At 39.0% G+C, this 25,641-nt stretch overlaps 1 protein-coding gene across 2 annotated transcripts in view; it reads right to left on the bottom strand.

The window, feature by feature from the left end:
- Positions 1-4,052: 4,052 nt before the first annotated feature.
- Positions 4,053-25,641, bottom strand: part of CPA6 (carboxypeptidase A6) — a 195,479-nt gene continuing 173,890 nt past the window's right edge. For both annotated transcript variants that reach the window (XM_070392066.1, XM_070392067.1), the window contains 3 exons: positions 13,667-13,869; positions 9,663-9,747; positions 4,053-4,416 (listed from right to left, as the gene is read on the bottom strand). In XM_070392066.1, coding sequence (XP_070248167.1) covers positions 4,229-4,416; positions 9,663-9,747; positions 13,667-13,869 — 476 coding nt within the window. In that variant the 3' untranslated portion in view covers positions 4,053-4,228. The remainder of the gene's footprint in view (positions 4,417-9,662; positions 9,748-13,666; positions 13,870-25,641) is intronic.

The raw sequence follows: 25,641 nt of genomic DNA, 5'->3' as shown, positions 1-25,641 counted from the left end.
TCAGATTCTGTCATTTCTGTTGTCTTTATTTTGACATTGAAAAAAATATTCTTAGAACCTACGCTATGTGAAGGACAAGGAAAAATAAAATAATATACATTTAAGTTATTGGTGTTAACTTGCTGACAGATCTTATTCCATAGGGTATAGAATAGGTGGAAATTAAAAATATAAAAAATGAATTTTGGAGGTGATCTGTAAATTCTTATTTCAAGAGTTGATCATTGTTTGGTTATTACAGGGGTGATCATGTTTGATGGAAAGACATTAGTAGACAACAGCAGAAGATCTCAACCCAGACAGTTATCAGAACAGGGGCTCTGCAACTGCTCCCAATCAAAGGCAAAGCTTCCTGGCATCAAGGGTCCATGAAGGCCACCAGATGACACCAGTCAGTTGTGTGCATCTTTGTCAGGTCCTTTGATAAGCAGTATTTCCCCAGTCTTGGGGTCTTCATGACCTTCTAGCCCTCCTGGTTGTTCTGAGACCTTTGGCTTTTGCCTATTCTGTGGGTGGAAATAACTAGTATGCAACCCTCTATTCCTGATCATTTCTGAGCATGTACTGCCAGATGGGATGGATTGGCCTTTAAAGTCCCAGGTGTACTATTCCCAAGCTGGACTGAGCCTCAAACCTGCCTGAGATTCATTCCTGCAGATACATAACTGGAACTAGAGAAAAAGAGATAAATTACATTGGTAGAACATAGAGAAGACTAACATTTCCTGATTGTCTACTGTATTCTAGATTCTGTCTGTGCTAGGAATTACACATATGATCTCATTTACTATTTTTAAATTTAATTTTGATTTTTTAATTGAAACAATGTACACTTTATTTTATTTTTTTTTCTTATATCTCTTTTTGTTTTTGTTTTGTTAATCCTCACCCAAGGATCTTTTTCCATTGATTTTTAGAGAGAGGGGAAGGGAGGAGGAGAGACACACAGAGAGAAACATAGATGTGAAAGAGACACATCAATTTGGTTGCCTCATGCACACACCCCAACCAAGATCAGGGATCGAGCCTGCAACCAAGGTATGTGCATGCCCTTGATTGGAATCGAACCTGGGACCCTTCAATCCTCAGGCTGATGCTCTATCCATTGAGCCAAACTGGCTAGGGCAACAATGTACATTTTATAAACATCAAAAAGACTGGGTGGTGAGTAGTTGGGAATTAATTTTAAACAAAACCATCTTCCTTTAAGAGGGGTATATTCTTTGTATGATTTAAAAAAAAACCTACAGCCATCAAATATGACAAGGCTTATATTACAAGCGGTAGTCCTGCCTGGCTGATTGGCTCAGTTGGTTGAGCATTGTCCCATGCACTGAGAGGTGGCTGGTTTGATTACTGGCCAGGGTATATGCCTGGATTTTGGTCTCTATCCCCAGTAGGGGGTGTGTAGGAGGCAGCTGATCAATGGTTCTCCCTCCAATGTTTCTCTCTCTTCCTCTCCTTCCCTCTCTCTCTAAAATAAATAAAAACATTAAAAAACAAACAAACAGCAGTCCTCTGCTCCATCCTTCTTCACTCCCAATTCCCTTTCATTAAATCAATAATTCATAATCTCTTAAATTATTTCTTCTAGTACTTACCTTTTTATTTCTAAATTAAATGCAAATACTGATATTTCTCTATTTGCTTTTTCAGTTTCAGGTGTTGTCTATTGACTTCCTACTATGGCAGATGAGGAGTTAGCTCTCGTACTAGTATAACTCCTGTACTCACATACGTGTACTTCTTCCTGTCCTTTAAATATATTTATATCACAATTTTGGTTAATATTTAGGGCTAACATTATTTAACTGTATGAATACTATTGATAGCTAAGTCATATGGTATGCTATGATTATATTTCCTCTCTTGTATTACTCATTGTTTTCACCAGAGTTAACTATTGCAATTTTTATTTCCTTGGTTTCTGTGCTTTTATTACTAATTCATCCCCAAACTTTCTGATGCAAGTAAAAATTGCCTCTGAACCTGTTGAAGTGTTCTGTTTTGTATTCATCTTGGAGAATTTCATCGGAAGTCTTCAGTTCTCCTCCTATTCGAAGTCAGGTTTTCTCTAAGCCTGACAAACAGCTGTTACTGGGACTTTCCCCTTCACCATTATTTTTAGGTGTCTCCCCCCCCTCCCCCCCGCCCCATGCCTTTCTCCTGTATTGGAATTCCGATTTTCTGGGATCTGACATCTTTCTCTTGGTTTACTTCCTTGTTTCAGTAGAGCATATTCTTCACAAGGTACATAGTTAAGGAGCTCAATTTTATGAAAATATTCCACCCTGACATTTCATTGATTGTTTTGCTGGATGTAGATTTTTAGGATAGAAAGGGTAGAAATTTTCCTCAAAACCCTGACACAATGCGCAACCCTCCATTGTCTTCAAGCTTCTGTGGGGCTATTGAGACGTTTCATGCCACTCTAGTCCTCATTCCCTTGTGATCATTCCCCCCGCCCCGCCCCCCCCCCCCCCCCCGGAAGTTTTTAGGCTCATCTCTTTATCCAGCTGTTCACGGTGCATCAGATAAATCCTCTGAGAGCATTTGTTTTTGCTCCTACCAAATACTTGGAGGGTATAACCAATCTGGGGTTAATCTGAATTAAATTCTTGGTTGGAGGTTTATCAGGTCGCTTAGGCATAGGTTTCGTCCATTACCCAAAAGTAGCTTGTTCCTAAGAAACCTTTCAAAGGCTGACATGGTATAAAGTGAATTTCCTCAGGACACATCTTGATAATAGATGCATAAAATAAATCGGGAGGAAGCCTGGATACAGTTTAGAGATCTGGTGGCTTAATGCTGGGATGCTGTGTGTGATTCCCTGGGAAGGGGCTTGTTGGGGCTGCTCTCAATGCTTGGGGTGTGAGCTCTCTCTTTAACATTGGCTGCAAAACAGATGCGGAATGCTATTTTCACTTTTAAAAAAATCTTCCCCAGATTTCTTTTGGTTAGTGGAAACAGGTAGTAATGTAGGTCTTTTGTTAAAGTGGAGTGGTGTAAAGTAAACTTTTGAAAAGTAGGGGATACCTATAGTGTGAATTTGGGCCACAACCCAGGTGAGGGTTGACGGGTGGTTCCAAATTCTCAGTGGCAATTTCTCCCCACTTTACTCTTGCCAAAAGTTGAAATTGTTCTTTCCCTTGTGGTCCACTGGAGGTAGTATGGGGGTTATTTGTAATTTACGCTTGAATCTCCAGAATCTGGTAGGAGAATCTGCTATTAGACTTCTCACCCTGGAGGAGCCTTGGGCTCTCTTCTCTGCTCTCATTTTCCAAAACGCTGTGAAAATCAGTCTGTACTCAGTTGGTGTGACAATGCCCTCAGGATAATGATGCACCACTTATCTTTCTAGTTTCCTGCCTTTGCTCAATGTATGCCTGAGATTTCCCTACTTTTTGGTCTGATGTGTTAAAGATTATTTTAAAAATTACCTTTTTTCCCCCCCAGATGTTTTCTTTATTTCTAGCAGTCCAGATAGAGTACTATGCTGTCATATTCCTGGAAATAAGAGTCTATATCACCTTTCTAAGCCTCAATTTTCTCATTTGAAAAATGAGGATAATAGCAGTAGCTACCTGACAGTATTTGAAGAATAATGTGAGATTATTACATAAAGCTCTTAATGCTGTGTCTGGCAGCCCAATTCATGTTTTCTCCTATTTTAAAAGTGGTATTCTCAGAGTCTAAACTCATGTGCTCTATCTTGCTATATTTTTATGGGTATATGGTACACTAATGCCCAGGGTAAAGCTGTGAATAATCTGAGGTCTTGAAAATTTTATACTTATCCTATTAAGGATTATAGTTCTTTGCATTTCAAAAATTTCAATTTCTAAAGGACCAAGTGATTAAACATCATTGGTGGACCTTAATCAAGAACAGGTGATTGATTGAAGTGACATTCTCAATTTGTATATTTTGTGAAACAAAAGAATTTAAAAATATCCCCACCTTAATCAGACAAGACTAATGGGGTATAAAATGGATGCTTTTGCTTACAACAAACGAGGCTATGCTCTTAATTATTTATTTATTACCATTTTTACCATTTTTATTGCCACAGAGAGTTGAATTGCATGAGAGGTTCCTTTAAAAGTCCACAGATATGCTCACTTCAAACAGTTGCCTCTCTCTTTAAGAACAGTTTTCATCCACTGCCCAGCAGCTCCTGGGCAGAGTCAGCTGTCTCGCTGGCGGTTGACCTGACCCTCGGGCTGTCTCAGGGACACTTCTTCAGCAGGTGCATGGCGATGTTTTTCACGGCCAGCATGGTCTCTGTACAGGTGGGTTTGATGAGCACCTCCGGGAGTAAAAACCCAAAATGCCCAGTGTCGCGCAGTTCAAAAGCAAACGTGTAGGGTATTCCGTTTTTGTAGGCCCAATCCATCGAGCTACCAGAACTCACATCTGAAAGTTAAAAGAAAAAAACAAAAAACAAACTGGCCTCACTAAAGAGTCTGTATAATTTTCAAAAATGCATATATTAATAAGCTATACCAAATTCTTCCAATAAATACTGTTTCGCCAAGATTGATTTAACAGAAGTTCCTTGGCCTCGGGCTCAGAGACCTTATAAATCAGACCTGCCATTTTTGAGAACCTAGTCCAGGTTTTAATGCTTTTCCAGTGTATTGACCTCAAAATTTCTCAGCCTCAACTCCAATAACATTTATTTCCACTCGAACTTTACTCACCCATGACCAAAACCACACTCTAGACTTTTCTGCTTCTTATCACTCAGTTCTTCTTCACTTCTAAGGTCTAGAATATTGCAATTCTGTTCCCAGAAAACCTCATTTCTTGTATTCCCCCTATTTTTTTTCCTCCTAATGAACTTGTTCTTTGCCTTTGCTTAAGTGTGTAGTTCCCAGACTCTTCCCAGCCTTATAATTTTATTTGACTCTATACCTGGCCATGGTTAATTACTTCACTGAATTTCTCACCAGAACCCTAAAAATGACTCACCCAGTCTTTTTTCTGCCTTGGTTTTGTTGATTCTCTATCCCTGACCCAGGGTCTCTGCTTTGACGCCTTATGAGGGAGCTGGAGAAAGTCTTTGCTATAAATTCACACTAATCACTGAAGTCTTTCTCTGTTCCTGATGCTGCTCTAGGCTCCTTTTTCTACACCTTTACTTAGTGTTTTTTTATTCCCTTCTAGTCCCGCCCATCACTTTCTCACTATTCCCATACTCAATGAGTAGTGAGCCAGCAACTCCTCTACTGACCTCATAGCCCTCTGACTTCCCTCCTTTAGCTAAGAAGAAGAAATGTTGCTCATTTTTTAACATGTGTCATCTTTTGATACCATTCATTACTGTCTTCTCTGCTAGTGAGCGGGTCCCTTCTCCAGGCCTTTGTCTCATTAATTAAATCCCCCTCTATCTTGCAACTGCATTGACCAAAGTATTCAATCACCGCTTTCCTACAGCACTTCCTGCTCATGATCCTGCTATATGCCTGTTACTTTAAAACTAAAAGAGAATTGTTATATGTTTCTTCTACATTCTCAGTCACTTTCACTTTGGTTCTTGCTTCTGTCTATGAAAACTTTTTTCTTGAAGGTCACCAAGCACAGCAGGCCTGATTCCGCCCCCTCACCCCCCCCCTGCCCCCCCCCCCCCCCCCCCCCCCGTCCCCCACTCAGATTCCACTTTCAACCTCTCCATAGCATTTACCCTAGCTGACAATCCTTCCTGACAGCTCTCTCCTTCTGGCTCCTGTGACCCCATACATTCCAGCTTTTCAGCAGAGTCAAGAGTGCAGACAACAGAGGCAGACTGTATCCAATCCTCCCTCCTGTGGCTGCTCGGTGCCTCAGTCTCTGCTTTTGACAAAGGGATGACACCTACTGCACAGGGTGGTTGTGAAAATGAAATAAAATAATGTGCTTAGCCTATACTAGCTGTTACTATTTTTCATCTTTACATCCCAAAGTGCCTAGCATGTAGTCCTTAGCCAAACATACTCTTAGTAATTTAATACATGTTCCATAGAATAATCTTTATATACTTTTCTCCTGAAATTTACATAATGTAGCCTGACATACACCATTACGTTAAAATGTTCATCTATTCAAATAATACCACTTTTTATGCTATTTTTGCCAGGACAAATTAGACATAGAATTAGTGTGGGAAGATGACAATTAGATGACTCTGTTGTTTCTCAGGCTCCTCTGGCTTCAGTGAGGACAGGCTGTATCTTCATTGTCCCTCTGGGTTAGAGTACACTGGAACTACAAATAGTCGTCATAGTAGCCAAAGCCAGAGACAATCTGTGCCAACAGTTAGCTCATGGTCATGTGACAGCCTCATTTCTATGGTAACAGGTTCTTCTCGGTAAATATCATACTATGACTGTGCCATGATACCAAGCTGCAAAGGTGAAGTGTGAGATTTTTAAAATGAATGTTTTGAAATTGTTAATATATATTGGTATTAGTTGGTAGTGTGATTTTCCCCCATTACTTAAAATTTTTAATTTTTCAACTATAGTTGATATTCAATATTCTGTTAATTTCAGATTTACAGCATAGTGATTAGACATTTATATACCTTACGAGGAGACCCTGCCCAATTGGCCTAGCAGCTCCTTGGAACCATTACAATATTATTGACTATATTCCCTGTGCTGTACTTCCCATCCCGTAACTATTTTGTAACTGTCAACTTGTACTTACTTTTTAAAAAATATTCTTTATTGTTGAAAATATTACATAGTCCCCTTTTCCCCCCATTGTCGTCACCCAGTCTGCCCCTGCCCCCTAGTCTCAGCCTCCCCCCCCCCCCGCAATTGTCTGTGTAATTTGTACGTTTTAAACCCTTCCCCCTTTACAGCCAGTCCCCTAATCCCCCTCCCATCTGTTAATCATCTGCTCTCTGTATCTATGAGTTTGTTTCTATTTTGTCTTTTAGATTCCACATTTATGTGAAATCATATGTATTTGTCTTTGTCTGACTTATTTCATTTAGGATAATAATTCTAGGTCAGTTCATGTTGTCACAAATGGCAAGATTGCATTCTTCTTTATGGCCAATGTATATATGTACCAACTCTTCTTTATCTGACTGTCTATCCATGGACACAGGTTGTTTCCATATCTTTGCTATTGTAAATAATGCTGCAATAAACATAGGGATGCATGTATTTTTTTCAAATTAGTGTTTTAATTTTCTTTGGACAAATACCATGAAGCGGAATAGCTGGGCCATATGGTAGTTCCAATTGACAATTTTTAAGGAACCTCCATACTGTTTTCCATAGTGGCTGCACCCTCAGTGCAGTTGGGTCCCCTTTTCTCTGGATCCTTGCCAACACTTGTTTGTTGATTTATTGAGGATAGGCATTCTGACATGTGTGAGGTGATATCTCATTTTGGTTTTAATTTGCACTTCTCTGATAATTAGTGATGTTGCAAATCTTTTCATATGTCTATTTGCCACCTGTACGTCCTCTTTGGTTAAATGTCTGTTCAGATGATCTGCAATTGCTAGTTGTCTATGTTGGGCTTAAAGGTGCCTGGGAAAGGCTATGCTGTCACCGAAGCCGGCGGCCACTAGTGCTGGGCTTGGGGCTGCTTAGCAAGAGGTACTGTACAAGCATACTGAGGCAGACACTGCTTGCTTTGGGTTTGTAGACCTTAGAGTTTAGTGAAGTCTGCAGTACGGGCCAAGGCTGGTTGCTCATGTGGAACAGCAGCTGGACGTGGTTCCAGCTGGTGTGTGAGTTGAGTGGGCGGGGGTCTTAGGTAATCACCAGGGTGGGGCAAGTATTAACCAGGTGGCTAGGGACTCAGATTTGTCACCTGCTTGTGCATACCGGCAGAGTTGGGGGAGGGCTCAACAAAGGAACAATGGTGCCTGGCAGTACTTCTGTCCTTGGACAGAGCTGCCTCTCTGGCCCCACCCTGAAGCCAGTCAATTCATTTCCTCCCCATAAATCCCTGGTGCTTTTCCAGCTGCTGTGCCTTCCCTGTGATTTAGGGTGAGTGTTTGTGAGTCTGTGCTCAGGCCTTTTAAGAGGATGCCTGGATCTAGAGCAGCCCTCCATCCCACCTGGACAGATCCCTGCTGATTTTCACAGCCACAGGTGGTGGGGACTCCTCTTCTTGGCCCTGGTGCTCTGGGCTGGGGAGCCCTCTGAGGGGCTGGTAGCTTTCCCTCCTCAGGGGGCACCTCTGCAGCCAAGATATCCTTTCTGATTTGTAACCTCCACAAAATGGGTGTGGGACCAGCCCATTTTGTGTCCCTGCCCCTCCTACCAGTCTATAAGAGACTTCTTTTTAAAATTCATATATAAATTGACTTCAGAGAGGAAGAGAGAGGGAGAGGGAGATAGACACATCAATGATGCGAGAGAATAATTGATCAGCTGCCTACTGCATGCCCCCATGTGCCCTGACCAGAATCGAACCATGCTCTCCTTGTTCACAGGTGGATGCTCAACCACTGAGCCACACCAGCCTGACAAGGCTTCTTCTTTGTATCCTTAGTTATAGGACTTCTGTTCAGTTAGTCTTCCGGTGGTTCTCAAGGGGGGCTGTTCTACAATTCATTGGTAATTTGATGTGGTCATGAGAGGAGGTGAGCCACCATCTTGACTGGAAGTTCATAATGTGATTTTTAAAAATACCGTATTTCCCCTTTCAGGGTGACTTTATTGAAAAGTAGTTCCAAAAAGGTCAGCCTGAGACTAATGATCATGGAGTGTGAAAAAAGTTCTGATACTTAGGACATTCTCATTATTAGGATAAGTAGTGTTAATTGACAAACCAAGCTTTTCTTCTGAAGGCTGAAAAAAGTGAATGGTTATGAATATAATGATGGTTAAAGACAGGAGAAATTTGCTACTTTATTATAATGCATAATCAGGTGTCACTATTTATACATATACACATAATCTGTGTGTGTCTACACCTTAACATGCATACATGGACATTCAAATACTTAGGATTTCTCACTAGATTTTTCAAGTCCTATAGTCAATGAATTTCAGAGTTTGAAAGGCCACGAGATATGATTTGTCTGATTTCTCACTGGACAGTTCTGGGTACTGAAGCCCAGGATGAATGTCTTGGCCAGGACTGTACCCTGACTTGTGGCAGAATTAGGACTAGAACCCATGTGTCCCAATTCTTCGTCCGAGTTCTTTCTCAATTGTTCTTTATTTTATATAAAATAAGATATATTTCAATCACCTTTTAAGGGACAATTCAGCTGAAGATGCTATGTAAGAAATAGAATTTCATAACAAGAATGGTGGAGGAAAGGAATAAAAAGGAAGCTCTGTTCATGCTGAAACATTGCTTCAGGATTTCCCCAAGGCCCATTTCCAGGCTTATGGCGGTTACAATTGCTTAAGGAACCCATTTTGGTACTTTCTGCTGCCATAAGATCTCAATTCAACTTGGCAGTCATTACTACATGACTAGAATATTCTCTGCTTCAAATTTATTTAAATTGGTACAGTGATTTCTGTTGAGCAGTGTAAAACTAATCAGATATAAACTCCCTTCATCTTCCTTGGCTAATTTGGTAGTCAAAAATTTCATGTTAGGGGGCACACACTTTCTCGTTTTTTTTTAAAGGGAAGTCATTATACAGGATATTGGCTCAATAAATGACTCTAACACAACACACACAGGAAACTTACACAAGGTGCTGGAGGCAGGTCCATATCTATACCGTATCCCATATGCTGATCGAAGTGCATTCACAGCTTTATAAGCTGCAGATTCCTGTGAGGAAAAAATGGAGAAATTATGTGACTTACATCATTGCATTGAAACCTTTGGAAACACTGAATGTTGTTTGAGCCTTATCAGTTGCCACTTTGAAGAACAAGGATGGACACATCAGTTAACAGACATATTTAATAATAATGTTATGTTACTTTTTGTCACATGCTGAATTTTGCAATATGTTTTAGAACACATTTCCTTTGATTTATCCTCACTAAGAGCCAGTGATCAGTAACATTTACATTTTACAGACGAGAAAAGGAAGTCCCAGTGAGGTGAAATGGGCATGCTGGGCTTACACGGCAAGGAGGGATTGAGTTGGGATAAGTGGATAAGTACTCCTATCTTCTAATGCTGACTTAGACTTCTGTCTTCTTCACGTTAGTTCCGAGACACCTATTTCTATAAATTACAACATGTTTGGTAGGGCAGGCTCGTCTCAATATTTAGACATGTGCCTTCACATAAGAGATGTTTAATCAATACGTCTTGCATGAATGTTGAATAAGCATAGATCAGCAAGAGTATCAACGTAATCTTATTGATCCTTAAGTACATACTTCAGTGGTGATGTACAAGATATTTAGAACACATATGGATCAATTAGGAAGCTCTTTGATTCAGCAAGAATGACTTGTCTTATGTGTTTATTCCTACTGGGAACGGGGACAGTTTCAGAATGCGCCACGCCTTCTGAAGTTACATACACCTCTGGCGGAGCCAGCCAGTAGTTCCAAGATGTAGAAATTTTGAGGTGAAACTCTTCCTACCAGTGTCAAAAACCAGAGAAAATATTCAGCACAATCAAAATACTAAAGGGTGAATATTCTAACATGAACTAGAATGATACCGACTACGCTTGAACACACTTCAAATGGTCCAAAGTACACGTTTCAGCAAAGAGTTAGGCAAGTATTGTATGACCAGTGAGAGGTAAAGAGGTATGTTGAAACCAGTATACAGCTCTCCCGTTTCAGTTTGTCCATGAATAATTGAATACGCCGGTTGAAGCACTCTGGGCCACGTGGCTGTGTGTTGGACCCAGCTTCAGCTTGCTGTCCTCATTCACCTCAGGGACGCATTAAGCAGCATTGGTAGCAAATGCCACCCTTTGTGGCTATTCAGGGACCAGGCTCCAGAACCTGGCAGACAATTGATTATTGATCTCACTGATGCTGACATTCTCCTTTTCAGGAGCCAGCAGAAAAAGAATGTAAAACACCATAATGAGGTATCTTTATGGAGAATGTTCTACTGTTTTAACATCTTATCCAACGGTCACAGAAATATTCCATGGAAAGGTCAGATCATCCTACATCTAGGAGATTACTCCATTCTGCTGGTGCAGAGACCTTCGTTCCTCATTATTTCATGACTAACCCAAAGGAAAAATCTATGAAGAAAAAACCCAGATATCCACTTTTACCTACATACGCAAAATAGTTTTAGGCTTTTCGGCTCACTGCTCTTCTACCACTCGGTGCGGGTGTCTGTAGATAAGAGGCTTAGATATGATCCTTCCACAGAAGATGGAAACTTCAGCACATTTTTAAAAAAATATATTTTACTGATTTTTTTTTTTTTACTGAGAGAGAAACATTGATCAGCCTCCTCCTGCACACCCCCTACTGGGGTTGTGCCTGCCACCAAGGTACATGCATTTGACCAGAATCGAACCTGGGACCCTTCAGTCTGCAGGCTGACTGACGCTCTATCCACTGAGCCAAACCGGTTAGGGCTCAGTACATTTTTTAAAGAACCCTTTTCCCGGCTTGCACAGCGAGACATGTATTTGAGAGAGTTTAAGTGCTTCCTCTTTTTTTATTTTGTTTATCTTATTTTTATTTATCCTTATTGTTGAAAGTGTTACAGATATTTCCCTTGTTCCCCCTATTGACCCCTTACATCCCACTCTCCCTTCCCCCAGGCCTTCACTGCACTATTGTCTATATTTATGGGCTTTGCATATATGCATATAAGTTCTTTTCTCTATTGCTTTCTCTTTCCAATTGTTCAAAAGGATGCAGGCCTCACGTATCGGGCCTCAGCTGAGACAGGAATATATATTTTTTTACTTCCATATTTAAAGCAACTTAATGAATGACCTAAAAATATTGGCTGAAACACAGACTCCTACATGTTGATGGAATGTTTATGAACAATTTTAATTTAAACTATGAATAGAATGTAATGGTTTCTGGTTGACATTCAGAGACTACCTAGCTTCTGAGAGTCATAATCCTGGTTTTAGCGATTTAGTTTATATGTAACCCACTAACAGGATTTCTCAATAGTGGCACTACTAACAGTTTGGACTGGATAATTCTTTGCTGTGAGAAGCTGTCCTGTGCATTGTAGGATGTTCAACAGCATCCTTGACCTCTACACACTAGATGTCAATTGCATCTTCCAGCTCTGTTGTGACAATCAAAAATGTCTCCAACATTCTCCATTGTCCCTTGGGAGGCAAATTTATCCTTGGTTGAAAAACTAATCTACTCTTTATATTACACCCTCCAACCCAAGACAAAAAGAAAACAGGCTTTATTCCTAGAGAGAAGATAAATTCAAAATATGGAGAACATTCTCATGTAATAGTTTTAATATATTGCATACTCCATGTAATGTGTTATGAGCATATAAAGGGACACTGTGCCATTTAGAAAGGACTGAACATTTGCCTATAGAAACATTGTGATACAAGGTGGTTAGGATGCCAGGTCAACACCAGTAACAACAGCTACCCTCAGAGTAGCTGAAGAATAGCACTCTCAATAGCACTATCAAATGTAACGACCACATTCACAATATTTCTTGAGAGCATTTGCTTGGAATTCTTTCTTGTGATGCCAAGAACAAAGTTCCTCTTTTAGACAGAATGCAAGCCTTCCCATAGGCCTTCTGTCTTCCACATGTTCCCTATTTCTTCCAGTCCTGAGCATCTAGATCAGGAATTCCTACAACCCCAAGCAACTGGCACAGGATTTGCAGTTCAAGATACAGGGAGAAAGGAGATGCTTCTCTTTTGTAAAACCCTTTAAATTTAAGCATAACATACATACAGCTCAGTGAATGATCACAAATTGCACGCACTTATGTAACCCCATTGAGGTCAAGGAATAGAATAGCAGCAGCAACCCAAAAGCTTGCCCATGCCTCTTCTCAATCACTGCTCCCAACCTCTCCTCCTCACTTCTAACACTATTCATTAGTTTGGCCTGGTTTTGAATTTGATAGGCCTTAGACACTATAGGCTCTGAACCAGACCCACTTTACAAGGCATTATGCCTACAGTGGGTAGCTTGTTGAGTTACTGAGATGTGGAGAGAAAGGAACACTGCTTTTTCACTTTTACGTAATCTTATGCCAGAAAGGCTGTTCATTCTTAGTACCAACTTGTCAGATACATGCCCAGAGACTTAGTAGCATAAAATAAATAGCACTTATAAATGAAAACTTGCTTTTAATTAATGAGTCAGGCCATAATTTATGAGCAGTTATTTACTCAATAAAGTGTACATGTGACCAGAACTGTAACACTAATAAAATCCATCCTAACATTTTCTGTATAACCTGTGGAGAGAATGTAAACAGGGTGAAATGATTGCATCGGAAAAGCAGCAGAGCACAGTGGGTTAAAAGCAATAGCCCGGCAGCTAGACTTGGGGCTGAATCTTGGCTCTGACACTTAGTAGCCATGTGGTTTTAGTAAAATTATTTAATTTCTCTAGGTTTCCGTTTCCTCACCAGTAAAATGGGGTTAATAGTTTCCCCCCTTCTATGATTATAAAAATAAATGAGTTCATATATTATAAAATGTTCATTAGAACACACAGAATATATGTTTGCTATTATCATGAATCATCTTCAAAAGAAGCAAGAAGCCTGGCACACATGTTCACAGGCAAATACTCACCACGCAGCTAAAATTGGGGATTGTTGCATATTTGTAAGAATAGGGATACAGCAACATCTGAGCATATGCATGAAAGGAGAGGTAAGCCCTAATGTGCTTCTTGTGTTTTCGAAGAAAGTTAGCGACAGCTTTCACTTCAGGCTCAGATTCCGGGAACGGTCCGCAGTACGTGTCATCACAAGGGTGCATAGAAGCTCCTTCATCTGTCAGTTAGAAAAGAAAATGGGGTAGGGCAGTGGGCGGGCAAGAAGCAAGAAACACAAGTCAGCATTATTAAATTGTGATTTTTCTTTTATTTCTGTACACATAGGGTATTGTTAAGCAATCCATCTAACTTCTCATTTACAGAAATCGATTACTGAAACATCCACTGTGGCTCAAGCCTTCAGGCATAATAGGAGGGTGGCCCGAATAGGAAATAGGTGCTGATTGTTTAAGTGAGCCTGGAAAAAGAACTGCTTTAAAGATAGCTCTATCAGTTGGAGAACTAATTCTATATGATCCCCTAGGGAAGGGAAGGCCTCCTATTTATATTCATCACAACACCTGTACTTTCCCTCCATAATGTTCAACACACTGGTAATTAGTGTCAAATATTTACTTGTTGATCATTCAACCAATATTTACACTGTTCTAGGTACCCAAGATACACTGGAAAACAACACACACACAAATCCCTGCTCTAACAGAACCTACATTTTATCTGGAGCCTTTGTTAGACTGTAATGCTCTGAAGGTAGGGGCTGTGTCCTTGCTGGGCACCTGGCAATGAGAACAATAGTATGGCAAGTGTTCAACAAACATCTGCCAAATAAGTGAATGTCAAAAAGAAAAGGCTAGGTATCTATACAGGTGTCTTGTGAGATACAAATATTGATGTATCAAAAACATGGAAGCAAGACAAATAATTCCATAGAACATGCCAAACCAATTTCTATTATATTTTTATATCAGCAATATCCAAACAGGTCTTGGAAAGCCAATCTTGGGGGTTTGATAGTGTTCAGTTAAAAAACCTTCAAAACTAAATCTTGAAAAAACAAACTAAATTTTGATAATTTTTGAAATGAAAAATCATGTTATACAGGTCTATGAAGAGGAGGAGGGAAAGTAAGATTTACTGCAACAATCACAAAGTATTAAGGATCCAAGACATTTTGGAAATAAATTACGTTTCCCATAGTTATTTGCCATTCTGAGCCATTATTATCCCTCTAATACCCCTAGAAAACTATAACTCTTCTCATAAACAAATGGAAAATGTTTGGTGGTCCTGTGACATTGTCTAACTCTACTGAACACAAAAAGACAACCACATTAAATCAGACTAAATTTTGAGGGCAGTCGGTTTAGTTTCTGCTATCTAGGAGAGTCAAGATGGGGAACTGAAAGCAATTGTGGTTTTCCTCTGTTGAGTCTAATTCTGGAGATGCCTCAGAAGCAAGTGGGTTATGGATGGAGCTGGGAGAAGGAGAAGGAAAAATAGGCACCTGGCGAACACTGATGTAAAGCACTGGAAGGAGAGGTCACAACTGAACAACTAAATCCAGAGGGAGCTGAACTAATGAGCTAGAGAAACAAGAATTTATAATAATCCTAATAAATATTCTCAAGGGACTATAGGAGGGCATTAGAAACAATGAACAGATAGAAGAAGTTATAAAAAAGATCCAATCAGATATAGTAGAAATTTAAAATTCCTGGGTTGACTGAATACAGTTGACGAATGAGTTAATGAGATGGAGTGGGTTTTGAAACATTCCCAGAGGCATCAAGAAGAAACAAAGAACTGGGAGAAAAATTAAATGTTATAAAAAATGGAATATGTGTCAACATTTGATTAATAGGGGCCCTGAAAGAAAAAAATAAACAGAAGTTAAATATTTGAAGTACTGCTAATTGAAATTTCCCCACAATTAGAAAAAGGTTGAATGAACTTATTGTTCACCAAACAAGAGAATTTAAAGGGAAAATATTAACTCCTTGACACCTTCAGGTAGAATTTAAAAACAAACAAATCCAAGGAGACAGAAGTAGGTCATCTATAAAGGAACAAGAATTAGATTCACATTTACCTTCTTAATAGCAACACTAGAGTAATATTTCCAAAGTATTTTTAAAATATGTTTTTATTGATTTTAGAGAGAGAGAGAGATAAAAACATCGATGAGAGAAAAACATTTATTGGCCACCTCCTGCATACCCCCCTACTGGGGATCGAGCCCACAACTCGGGCATGTGTCTTGCCTGGAAATCAAACCAGTGACTTCTTGGTGCATAGGATGATGTTCAATCCACTGAGCCACATCAGCCAGGCCTAAGTATTTTTTAAAAAGAAATTTGAATCTAAACTTTTATATTTAACTGAACTCACTGAAATGTGAGAGTGAAATAAGGATGTTTTCTGGCATAAAAGGCCTCAGAAGGCATATTATACACACACAATTTGTAAACACTCTTGAAGAAAGTATTCCATCAGAATGATAAGAATTACTGGAGAGTAAGCAACTCAGTAAGATCTGTTGTCTAAATAAGCAATGTCCCAAGGGGAAAATAAGTATAATGATCGAGTATCAAATTCTAGAATATAACAAAGTGAGGGAATGATGGAGGGTGGGGAACCAGAAGTAAAAGCATGCTAAGTGTTTGGTGTCTTTCTCAAAGGAGATATAGCTATTGATGAAGTATAGAAATTGATGGAGAAAAACAAATCTAAGCATGGATCTTAATAAGTTAGGAATATCCATAAGAAGAAAAATAGAACACAAATTTCACAGCAAACATAAGTAACTTAGAACTATTCAACAGGAAATAGAGAAAAAATAAGACATTCAAAAATAAAGAACAGAAGTTAAGATGGCAGAAATAAATGTTAATGATTAACATATAAGTTATTATGAAAAATGCTAACAGATAAAAATTGCCAATAAAATGACTGACATTTTTATATAGAAAAATAAATAAGACCCAGCAATATTATGTCTACAGAAAAGTAGTACAAGTAAATATATCAGATGTCTACTTTTATTTTTATTAAAGTATTGTTAACATATGGTAATTCATTAATTTCAGGTGTATAACATAGTGACTCAACATTTACATACCTTATAAAGTAACCATCTCTCACTGTAAAAAATTGTTATGTTATTGACTATATTCTCTATGCTGTGCATTACGTCCCCATGATAATCCCCTTCACCTTTTTTGTCCATTCCCATTTCTTGGCAACCATCAGTTTGTTTTCTTCTCTGTATCTGTGAGTCTGATTTTTTTTTATTTTAGATTTGACATAAAAATGAAATCATATGGTATTTATCTTTCTCTGTCTGATTTATTTCACTTAGCTTAATACTTCCTAGATACTAGTATATTATTGTTGTTACAAATGGCAAGATTTCATTTTTTATGGGCCAGTAATATTCCATTGTATATATGTACATACCCATCTTCTTTATCCAGTCACCTATCAGTAGACACCTAGGTTGCTTCCATATCTTGGCTATTGCATGTAAGTAATGAATATTGGGATGCATACATCTTTTTGAATTAGTGTCTCCATTTTCTTTGGATAGATACTCAGAAGTGGAATTGTTAGGTCGTATGGTAGCTCTATTTTTAATTTTTTGAAGAATCTCCATACTCTTTTCCATAGTGGCTGCATCAATCTGCATTCCCACCAACAGGGCATGAGGGTTCCCTTTTCTCCACATCCTTACCAGTACTTGGTGTTTGTTTATTGATGGTAGCCATCTTGACAGGTGTGAGGTGGTACCTCATTGTGGCTTTAATTTGCATTTCTCTGATACTTTTTAGAAGGGGAAATTTAAAAAAGTTTTTTAAGGGAAAAAATAAACCCAGAAAGCATAGATAAATTTGGTTTTATTTTACATTTTGCAGAAACTGTCCTCTGTGGAAATTGATTTAAAAGAAAGCAGCTGGATCCTCTAGTTAGCATTACTTGGGGAAGTCATAGTTATTGTCACATAAATTCAGTTGTTATTTTTCTTCTTTAAAAATATTTGATTTTAGAGAGAGAGGAGGGGGGAGCGAGAGAGGAGGAGAAAGAGAGAGAGAGAGAGAGAGAGTGAGAGAGAGAGAGAGAGAGAGAAATTGGTTGCTTTCTGTTTGTGCTCTGACTGGGGATTGAACCAGCAACCTAGGTACATGCCACGACCTTCTGGTGTGTGGGCTGATACTACAACCAACTGAGCTACATCGGCCATGGCCAGTTTTTATTTTTATTTTTTTCATTTCCTGTGTTTTTTTTTTCATTTATATCTTTTAAATTTAACTAAGTGGGATCATATTCCATTTATTTATTTTCAATCATTGTAGTCTTTTTAAAAATGTATTTTTCACTTGCTTTTCCCACTGTCAACTAACCTTCAGGTAACCTATGTTAACAAGTGAGTGCAGTTGTTAATATAGTTTGTGAACATTCACAACTGTAACTGTGTATATATGTATTCACGTACCCTTGCATATATGTATTTTTATATAGGTATGTGTTCATTTTTATAGGAGCTATTTTTTGGTCATAAAACAGGATCATAATCATATAGTTTCTTGCCACTTGCTATCTCCTTCAATGCTAGTTTGTGGAACTCCATTCGTGTCAACTTGAATTCATTCTTTTAAATTCCATTGTGGTTATATCATAATTTAGTCTCCCACCTGCCTATTGCAAGGGATTGCGTTTATTTCTCTCTTTGTTATGATGAACAATACTGCAACATAAAAAGTAGGGCACATTACGACTGACTTGACAGAAGCAATGCTGCAGTAAGTATTATAGTACACATGTCCTTACATGTGAGGACTCTTATTTCTGTGGGACAGATGTATAGGCATAGGACAATGACTTGAAGAAAAAATATATATATATGTAGGTGTTAAGGTCACATGATTCAAAATTTTAAAGTTCTAAAAGGATTGTGTTTTTGATCTGCAGTTAAATGTTCTACCCCTGACCTGTACCCCTTAACCTTAAGTTTGTATTTTTCATTTTCATAGATTTTCACCAGATTGCTTACCAAGATTTTTACTATTTACATTTCCATAAGCAGTGTATAAGATTTCTGTATTTCCTTAATTCCTCCCAATAATACCTTTTAAGTTTATCACCTACAAAGACAGATATTACATTAGTTTCAGATGTATGACAGTGATTAGACATTTATAGACCTTATGAGGTGATCACCCTAAGTCTAGTTCTCATCTGATGTCATACATTGTTATGACAATGTTATTGACTATATTCCCATCAATTTTTATCACCTTTTGACATTTGCCATTTTGATGGCAAGAATGTAATTTTTATTCCTTACTATAAGTATGTTTGAGCATTGATTTCTATGTTTATTTCAATTGGACTCTTCTCTGAGTTGCTTACTCATGTCCTTAGCACATGTTATCTCTTGGGTTGTTTATCTTTTTCTTACCCATCTATAAAAGAGCTTTGTATACATACTTGTCTGTCATCTGCATTGCATTTTATCCTCAAATTTATAATTTTTCTATTCAGTTGTCTATGGTAACTTTAATCATTTTAGACATCTAAAATTTTATATAACCACTGTCCTTTAAAAAAAATCACTTCTGGGTTTTTTGTGTTGGTTAAAAAAGTTTTCCCTATTCTTAGAGATTATAGGTAATGTATTGAGTTTCTTCTAAGACTTTTTATCATTTTATTTTTTTCTTCCAAGTCTTTAATTCTTCTGGATTTTTTATACATATGTAACATACGGCTATGCTTTCAGTTTTAAAAATATGGATAGCCAGTTCTGTCAGTATCATTTATTAAATATTTTATCATTTTCCAGTGAATTGAAACAATACTTTGATCATATATTAAAGTCTACTGCATGTGTGGATCTATTCCTAGATTCTCTGTCTATTCTGTTGATCTATTTGTCTATTTCCATATTGTTACCCTATCAATCTATATTAGCATTACAGAATGCTCTGATATCAGGCAAGACAAGTTCCCCTAACTGTCCTCCTCGCCCCCCAAGTTTATTGCCTTTTAAGAGTCTATTTATTTATTTATTTTCATCTCCAGGCACAAGAGCATTTATTAATGAATATAAAAAAATAAACATTTTTATCTGCTTTCCCCCCAGCTTTAACTACATGAATATTCCTAAGAAATTCCACAGTTATACCGTCCCCTTCTGAGTACATGAGGTTAAGGTCCTACTCCCATAGGGAAATAAATTTCTAACCTTAGGGATTCTGAACAACTAGACCTCTAGGAACTTACAAAGCAGTTCCTTTCATTAGGATCCTTCTAACATAGGGAGAATGCAGCCGTCACCCATTAAAACACGATCCAGTGTTGGGTGTAGGTACTCTTCAGGTGTCCTGAGTTCTCCAAATGAGTACCCGACTAAGCCACCAGCTTTACTCCAGCCCAGCCTGTGGCCCACAGCCTCTCAAGCTGCACCAAAAGTGGGCTTCACAGATAAAGAATCTTTCCCCGTTCTTCCTGGAAGTTAGAGGGCTACACGGGTAGGAAGGATATGGAGGTTAAGAGTCTATTTATTTAGATCATATAAACTTTACTATCTTTTAAAATCAATTCTCAAGAGCTGAAAACAAAATGAAAAGCCCTATTGAGATTCTAATTGGCATTGCATTATATTTATACTGATTTTGGAAGGATATTATTATGTTGAGTTATCCAACCCAAGAACATGTTACACCATTCTACATAACACCATTTACCTGCATTTGTCATAAAGCATAGTATTCTGTGTGAAAATTGTGTGCATACCCATTTCCCTACTTGTTGGGCCTAGCACAGTGTTTGATCAATATTGGGCACATAATAAAATGAAACAGCACTTTATTTCCTAATTATCATGCACAAGCTAAACTGTATAATATTAAGAAGGGCCATGCCTCAATCTAATGCTGTTTGCCTGAGAAGCACATTAGGCAATGGAATACACTATAGCATTTTATGGTTTACTTTGTGGATTGGAATCGGGCCAATGTTATTTACCACAGATTAAGTATTGATTCAGCAGAATGGGATAACACAGTCAAACTTCTCTCTGCCTGTGTTTTTCTCGGAATTTTTGCCTTACTCATCTATACCAACCCTGTCTTTAAAAACAGAAACAGAATATGATTAGCGGGGCCTCCAAGATGGAAATTAATTAACTCAGGTGGAAAGAAAGCCACTAAAATGATCTAATTTTATTTACAGCCTTTGGGAACACTATTCATGCTTTACTAAAATGTAGAGGAACAGCTCACAAACATTACTGAACTCTAAGTGCCTTTGGAATTTTAAGCAGCCATGCTGGGTACACAGTTTGAAGAGTCCTGTCCAGATCTAGTCTCAATTACGCAGATTCTGATCCGAAATATTTGCTGTACTACAGAAGATCAAGATAGCAGAAAATGAAAGCACCAGACAGTATTTTAAGGAAACAAGTAAAAAACATCAAGAAAAGGATTCAATATCTAGGACACTATGATAAAACAGACTTCTAACGGAAAGGGACAAGAAGCATCAATTCTAAAACTTTAGGTTTTAGGAGCATGATCATCTAAGGGTGATTCGTCTTCCCTTAGTTTATGAGAGCCTAAATATTGTTTCTGGAGCTGAGACAAAATTCTCTTTGCCAGCTTCACATGCAGAACAAGAGCAGAATATATAACAGACCTCTGCAGTGCAGAGGGAGAGATTGGAGTCCTGTCAACTAGAGCAGCATACATCTCTGTTCTGAGCATTTCAGCAATTTAACTTCCACACCATACATCACCTCTTCAGTTGTTGAGTACTGAGATGCGAAACTCTACAAGGACCTCATAAATCTAGACAGGAGACAAGACGCGCACATGAGAGGAAATTAGAGGACAAGGCAATGTAGATACCTAGAATACAACTGTAAAGTGTGTGGTGCAGACCAAGTACACGGAACATAGAGGAGGGAAAGGGAGTACAGGGATTAGCAGCCCTGGGGAGACTGTCATGGCAAAGAGACTTGGGGGTACTCAAGATGGATGGAACTCAAAATGTGGGATTTTATTTAAAAAAACAAAGGACCAAAGGTTTTGTTGCTTGTATGAACATTAGTTCCCCTAAATGGTAAAATGAGGTAGGTAGTGGTCTTTAGAGAAAAACTGGAGAAGAAAGGGGTGCTAGAAGCAGCAATGGCCCGAACATCACAAGACCAGGTTCCAGTAAGAGCTGTGCTACTGCTGAGCTCAGTGACAGGTGTGTCACTGCTCCGGCTGCATTTGTCCTGGGTGGACCAGGACCCCAATCAGTGGTTCTCACGTGGTGGTGTGTTGCTATACGTTGTGTGTGTGGGGTGTCACACAGCAGCTAGTTATATGCTATAAAATTATTTAAAATAATTGATTTAGTTGTCCTGATTAATAACTCTTAATTTATTCTCATATACTAGTACTCTTGTAACGGGGGAGAGGAATGGTCAATTAGAGTGGGTGTGCTTGGAAGTCAGCACAGGAGTGTGCTCTCACCATCATTTGGGTACATGGTAGTGGGGAAAACAAAGCTGAGAACTATTGGCTAGAAAATGATTGCTAAGACTTTGCAGCATCGACAGTTTGTGGTTCTAGTCCAGAATAAAAAAAAAAATCCAATGTAATTGCACACTTACTTTTCCTTAAAATCTTTAGATTCTGTTCTGAGGATGTGAGGGTAAAATTCAGTAATAAATGTTGTGTGGCTTAACTGATGTTTGTTTTTGTTCTTAGAGGCAGTCTGTAAGAAGATTGCAATCTAAAACTTAGCTGGAAAGCAAATTGTTTCATTTTTCTGAATACATTTTCCTTAGATACAAATTTCCATCCCTGCCTACAGACCCCCAGCCCCCTCCCAAATCTGTTTCTGCTCTTGTATTATAAACTCGGGATAGGGCTCCTGATTGCCCAAATCAGAAGTCATTTACTGCAACCAACAGTCTACGAAGAGCTGTTGATAGCATTGTTTTAATTTCTCTCAAGTACACCCAACCCAACTAATAGTGTCTTAGTCAGAACTCTCCTGGATTATTGTAGGGGTTTCCCTGGTTCTAGGCTCTTCTTAATCTGCTTCTTCAGAAATCCTGAATCAATTTTACTAAAATGAAAATCTTAATGGGTAATTCTTTTGCCTAAAACTTTCCTATGGCCAACCACTGCCTTCCAGATAAAGGGCCCAGATTAGGGGCATTTTCTCTATATTCCTTGTGGCTGGCTGAATAACAACTCCCACAGACTGCCAGGTCCTAATCCATAGAATCTTGGAATGCCCACCTTTTATGAGAAAGGGCCTTTGCAGATGTGATAAATTAATAGTTATAGGATACTCATAGGAGGGACATTTGATTATACACAGAAGAGAGGGCTAATTGACAGGAGCAGGGGGACGCTGAGTCAGAGAAAGGGTGCTATGTTGCTAGCTTTGAAGGTGGAGGAAGAGGTCACAAGATAAGGGATACAGGTGGCCACTAGTCGCTGGAAAACGCAAGGAAATGGATTATCCCCCACCGCGACCCTCCCCCCCCCCCTTCCCAAGAGAGTGTGGTTTGCCCCACCTCCAGCCTGATGAAATCCATTTTGGACTTCTGGCCTCCAGAGCAGTAAGAAAACAAATTTGTGTTGATTTAAGCCACCACATTTGTGGTAATTTGTTAGAGCGGCAGAAGGACACTAATACACTCTTATAAGCACCCTTTATTTATCTCTACACAGTTTGATGTGATTGTATTTTTACTAAAACCATCCATCTTCTTTTTTTTTTTAATATATTTTATTGATTTTTTACAGACAGGAAGGGAGAGAGATAGAGAGTTAGAAACATCGATGAGAGAGAAACATCGATCAGCTGCCTCCTGCACATCTCCTACTGGGGATGTGCCCGCAACCCAGATACATGCCCTTGACCAGAATCGAACCTGGGACCCTTCAGTCCGCAGGCCGACGCTCTATCCACTGAGCCAAACCGGTTTCGGCAACCATCCATCTTCTTGAGGGCAGGAATTGTGCCCTTTTCTTGTATCTCCTGAGCCTAGTATACTGTCCCTAAAAGATTTATTAAATAAGCTAATAAATTTATCAATATGATTCAGACTAGAGGATGCTTCCAGAAAATTCTTCTTGTTCTCTTTTCTCTCTATTGACATTCTTTGGTTTTGAGGTCAAAGCCCTTTAACTGGATATATGGAGGATTTTTTAATTTTTAATTTTCTGGCTAAAGAGCTTAGAATCCTCTTTAACTACCACAGTGTCCCTACCTCTCCACCTCCCCCCCCCCTCCCCCCAAGTCAGGCACCGTGTCCCATGGCTCTGCCTTCCAGAATCAGCTCCTTTCTCTCTTCTCTGCCCCTACCTAATGTTGGCATTCCTAATCTCTCACCATGGCCTTTCAGTGGGTCTCCCTATCACCACACGCTTTAATCCATCCTTCATCATGCTCTCAGACTGCTTTTCTACAGCACAAATATAGTATGTCATTCCTCCACGCACTCCCCAAACTCTCCTTAGCTTCTCATGGGCAACAACATCTGTGCAGACCCCTCAGCATGGAGTCCAAGCCCCGACTGATGGGCCCCTTTGCGGCTCACGTTTTGGTTTTATTCTGTATACCCCCTAAGCAGCCGCAACCCCACCCCTCCCAGAGCCAGTTCGTATTCTGTCAGTCCCTCCCACACCTCGTTGCCTTTGTTTCTCCTCTTCCTTCAGCCAGGATTGTCCAGCTCCTTCCACGCCTGGAAGGCTCAGCTCCAAAGCCGCCTGTCTGCTGCTTGCCCACTCTCACCCCAGCAGAATTCCCCATTCCTCTCTCGTCTGTGGGCCAGGCACTCCCGCCTCCAGTTGTCAGCTTTCATGGGCCTCAGATCACAGCTGGCTGTTTACACGCCAGGCTCCCTCACTGGGCTGCTGGTTCCCAAGAACAAGGACTGAATAGTGCTATTTGCCTGGAGTTGTGCTTTGTTCATAGCAGGGGCTCGATAAATATTTACTGAGTGAATCAATCTGCCCTACAGCAAGGTCCCTCTTAGTCTGTCACATCAAACTTCCATTTGTGTTTTATATCTGAAGGTCAGTTTTATTATAATTGAAGGTTATAATAAAGGTAAGAACTCACACAAGAGCCCAAATCACAAAAAATCTAGGTTTCTGGCATATCTTCAAAATATATGTAAATAGGATTATACCCAAGAATAAGACTATACCTGAGAATGGCAACAAATAATAAAAGGGAATCAATAGTTTTGAATCATATTACTACTTTGTCTTTGATTGTTGCCAACACACCTTCCTAATCTAAGGATGATGAACGAGATAATTAGTGCTTTTTTTGTCATGGAACTTGCTGGAAGGCCATTCTGGAATCTCTTTCTCAAAATTACACAGGCTTAGAATGGCATGCATTTAAACCTCATTTTAAATAGACTCCAGTGTAAGAAAACAATTCTTGTATTCTAATGAAATATGTCACATGAATTAAAATATTTTTTTGCGGATGTACACTTTCTATTTCTCTACATAATAAAACAAATTTTTGCAAAATGTTTTGTATGAGTGTAACACTTTTTCTCTTGATCTATTTCATATTCCAGGGGAATATCAAGAGAAATAATAGGGAAGCCAGAGGGGTGGAAGGCAGTGCCTTTGGTGTTTATTGAATTAGATGATATGTAATTAAGTGGGAACTCTAACCTTGCATTTCCCACCCCCATTCCATTTGGTGGGGGTGGTGAGTGGGGTCAATGAGGAATGGTGATGGGAAGTGTATAGCATGACTTCTTCATAGACCCATGATCTGCCTCTTTTTGGTCTCACTCCCCCACGTTTTACTAATAACTAATTAAGCTAAATAACAAAAACTAATATGAAAGGAGAAGTGCTTTGAATGGTGATAGTGCATTCTGAAGCTTGATTTTAGTTAAAATTATATTTTAATTTAATTTTAGAAATGATTGTTGACTTATTTTTATAGTTTTTAATTT

The sequence above is a fragment of the Myotis yumanensis genome, unplaced genomic scaffold (genome assembly GCF_028538775.1).
Source record: "Myotis yumanensis isolate MYYU_CA2020_CCGP unplaced genomic scaffold, mMyoYum1.0.hap1 SCAF_15, whole genome shotgun sequence".
NCBI lineage: Eukaryota > Metazoa > Chordata > Mammalia > Chiroptera > Vespertilionidae > Myotis > Myotis yumanensis.
The sequence above is the reverse complement of the archived record's forward strand: the minus strand, read 5'-3'. Positions and strand labels throughout refer to the sequence as shown.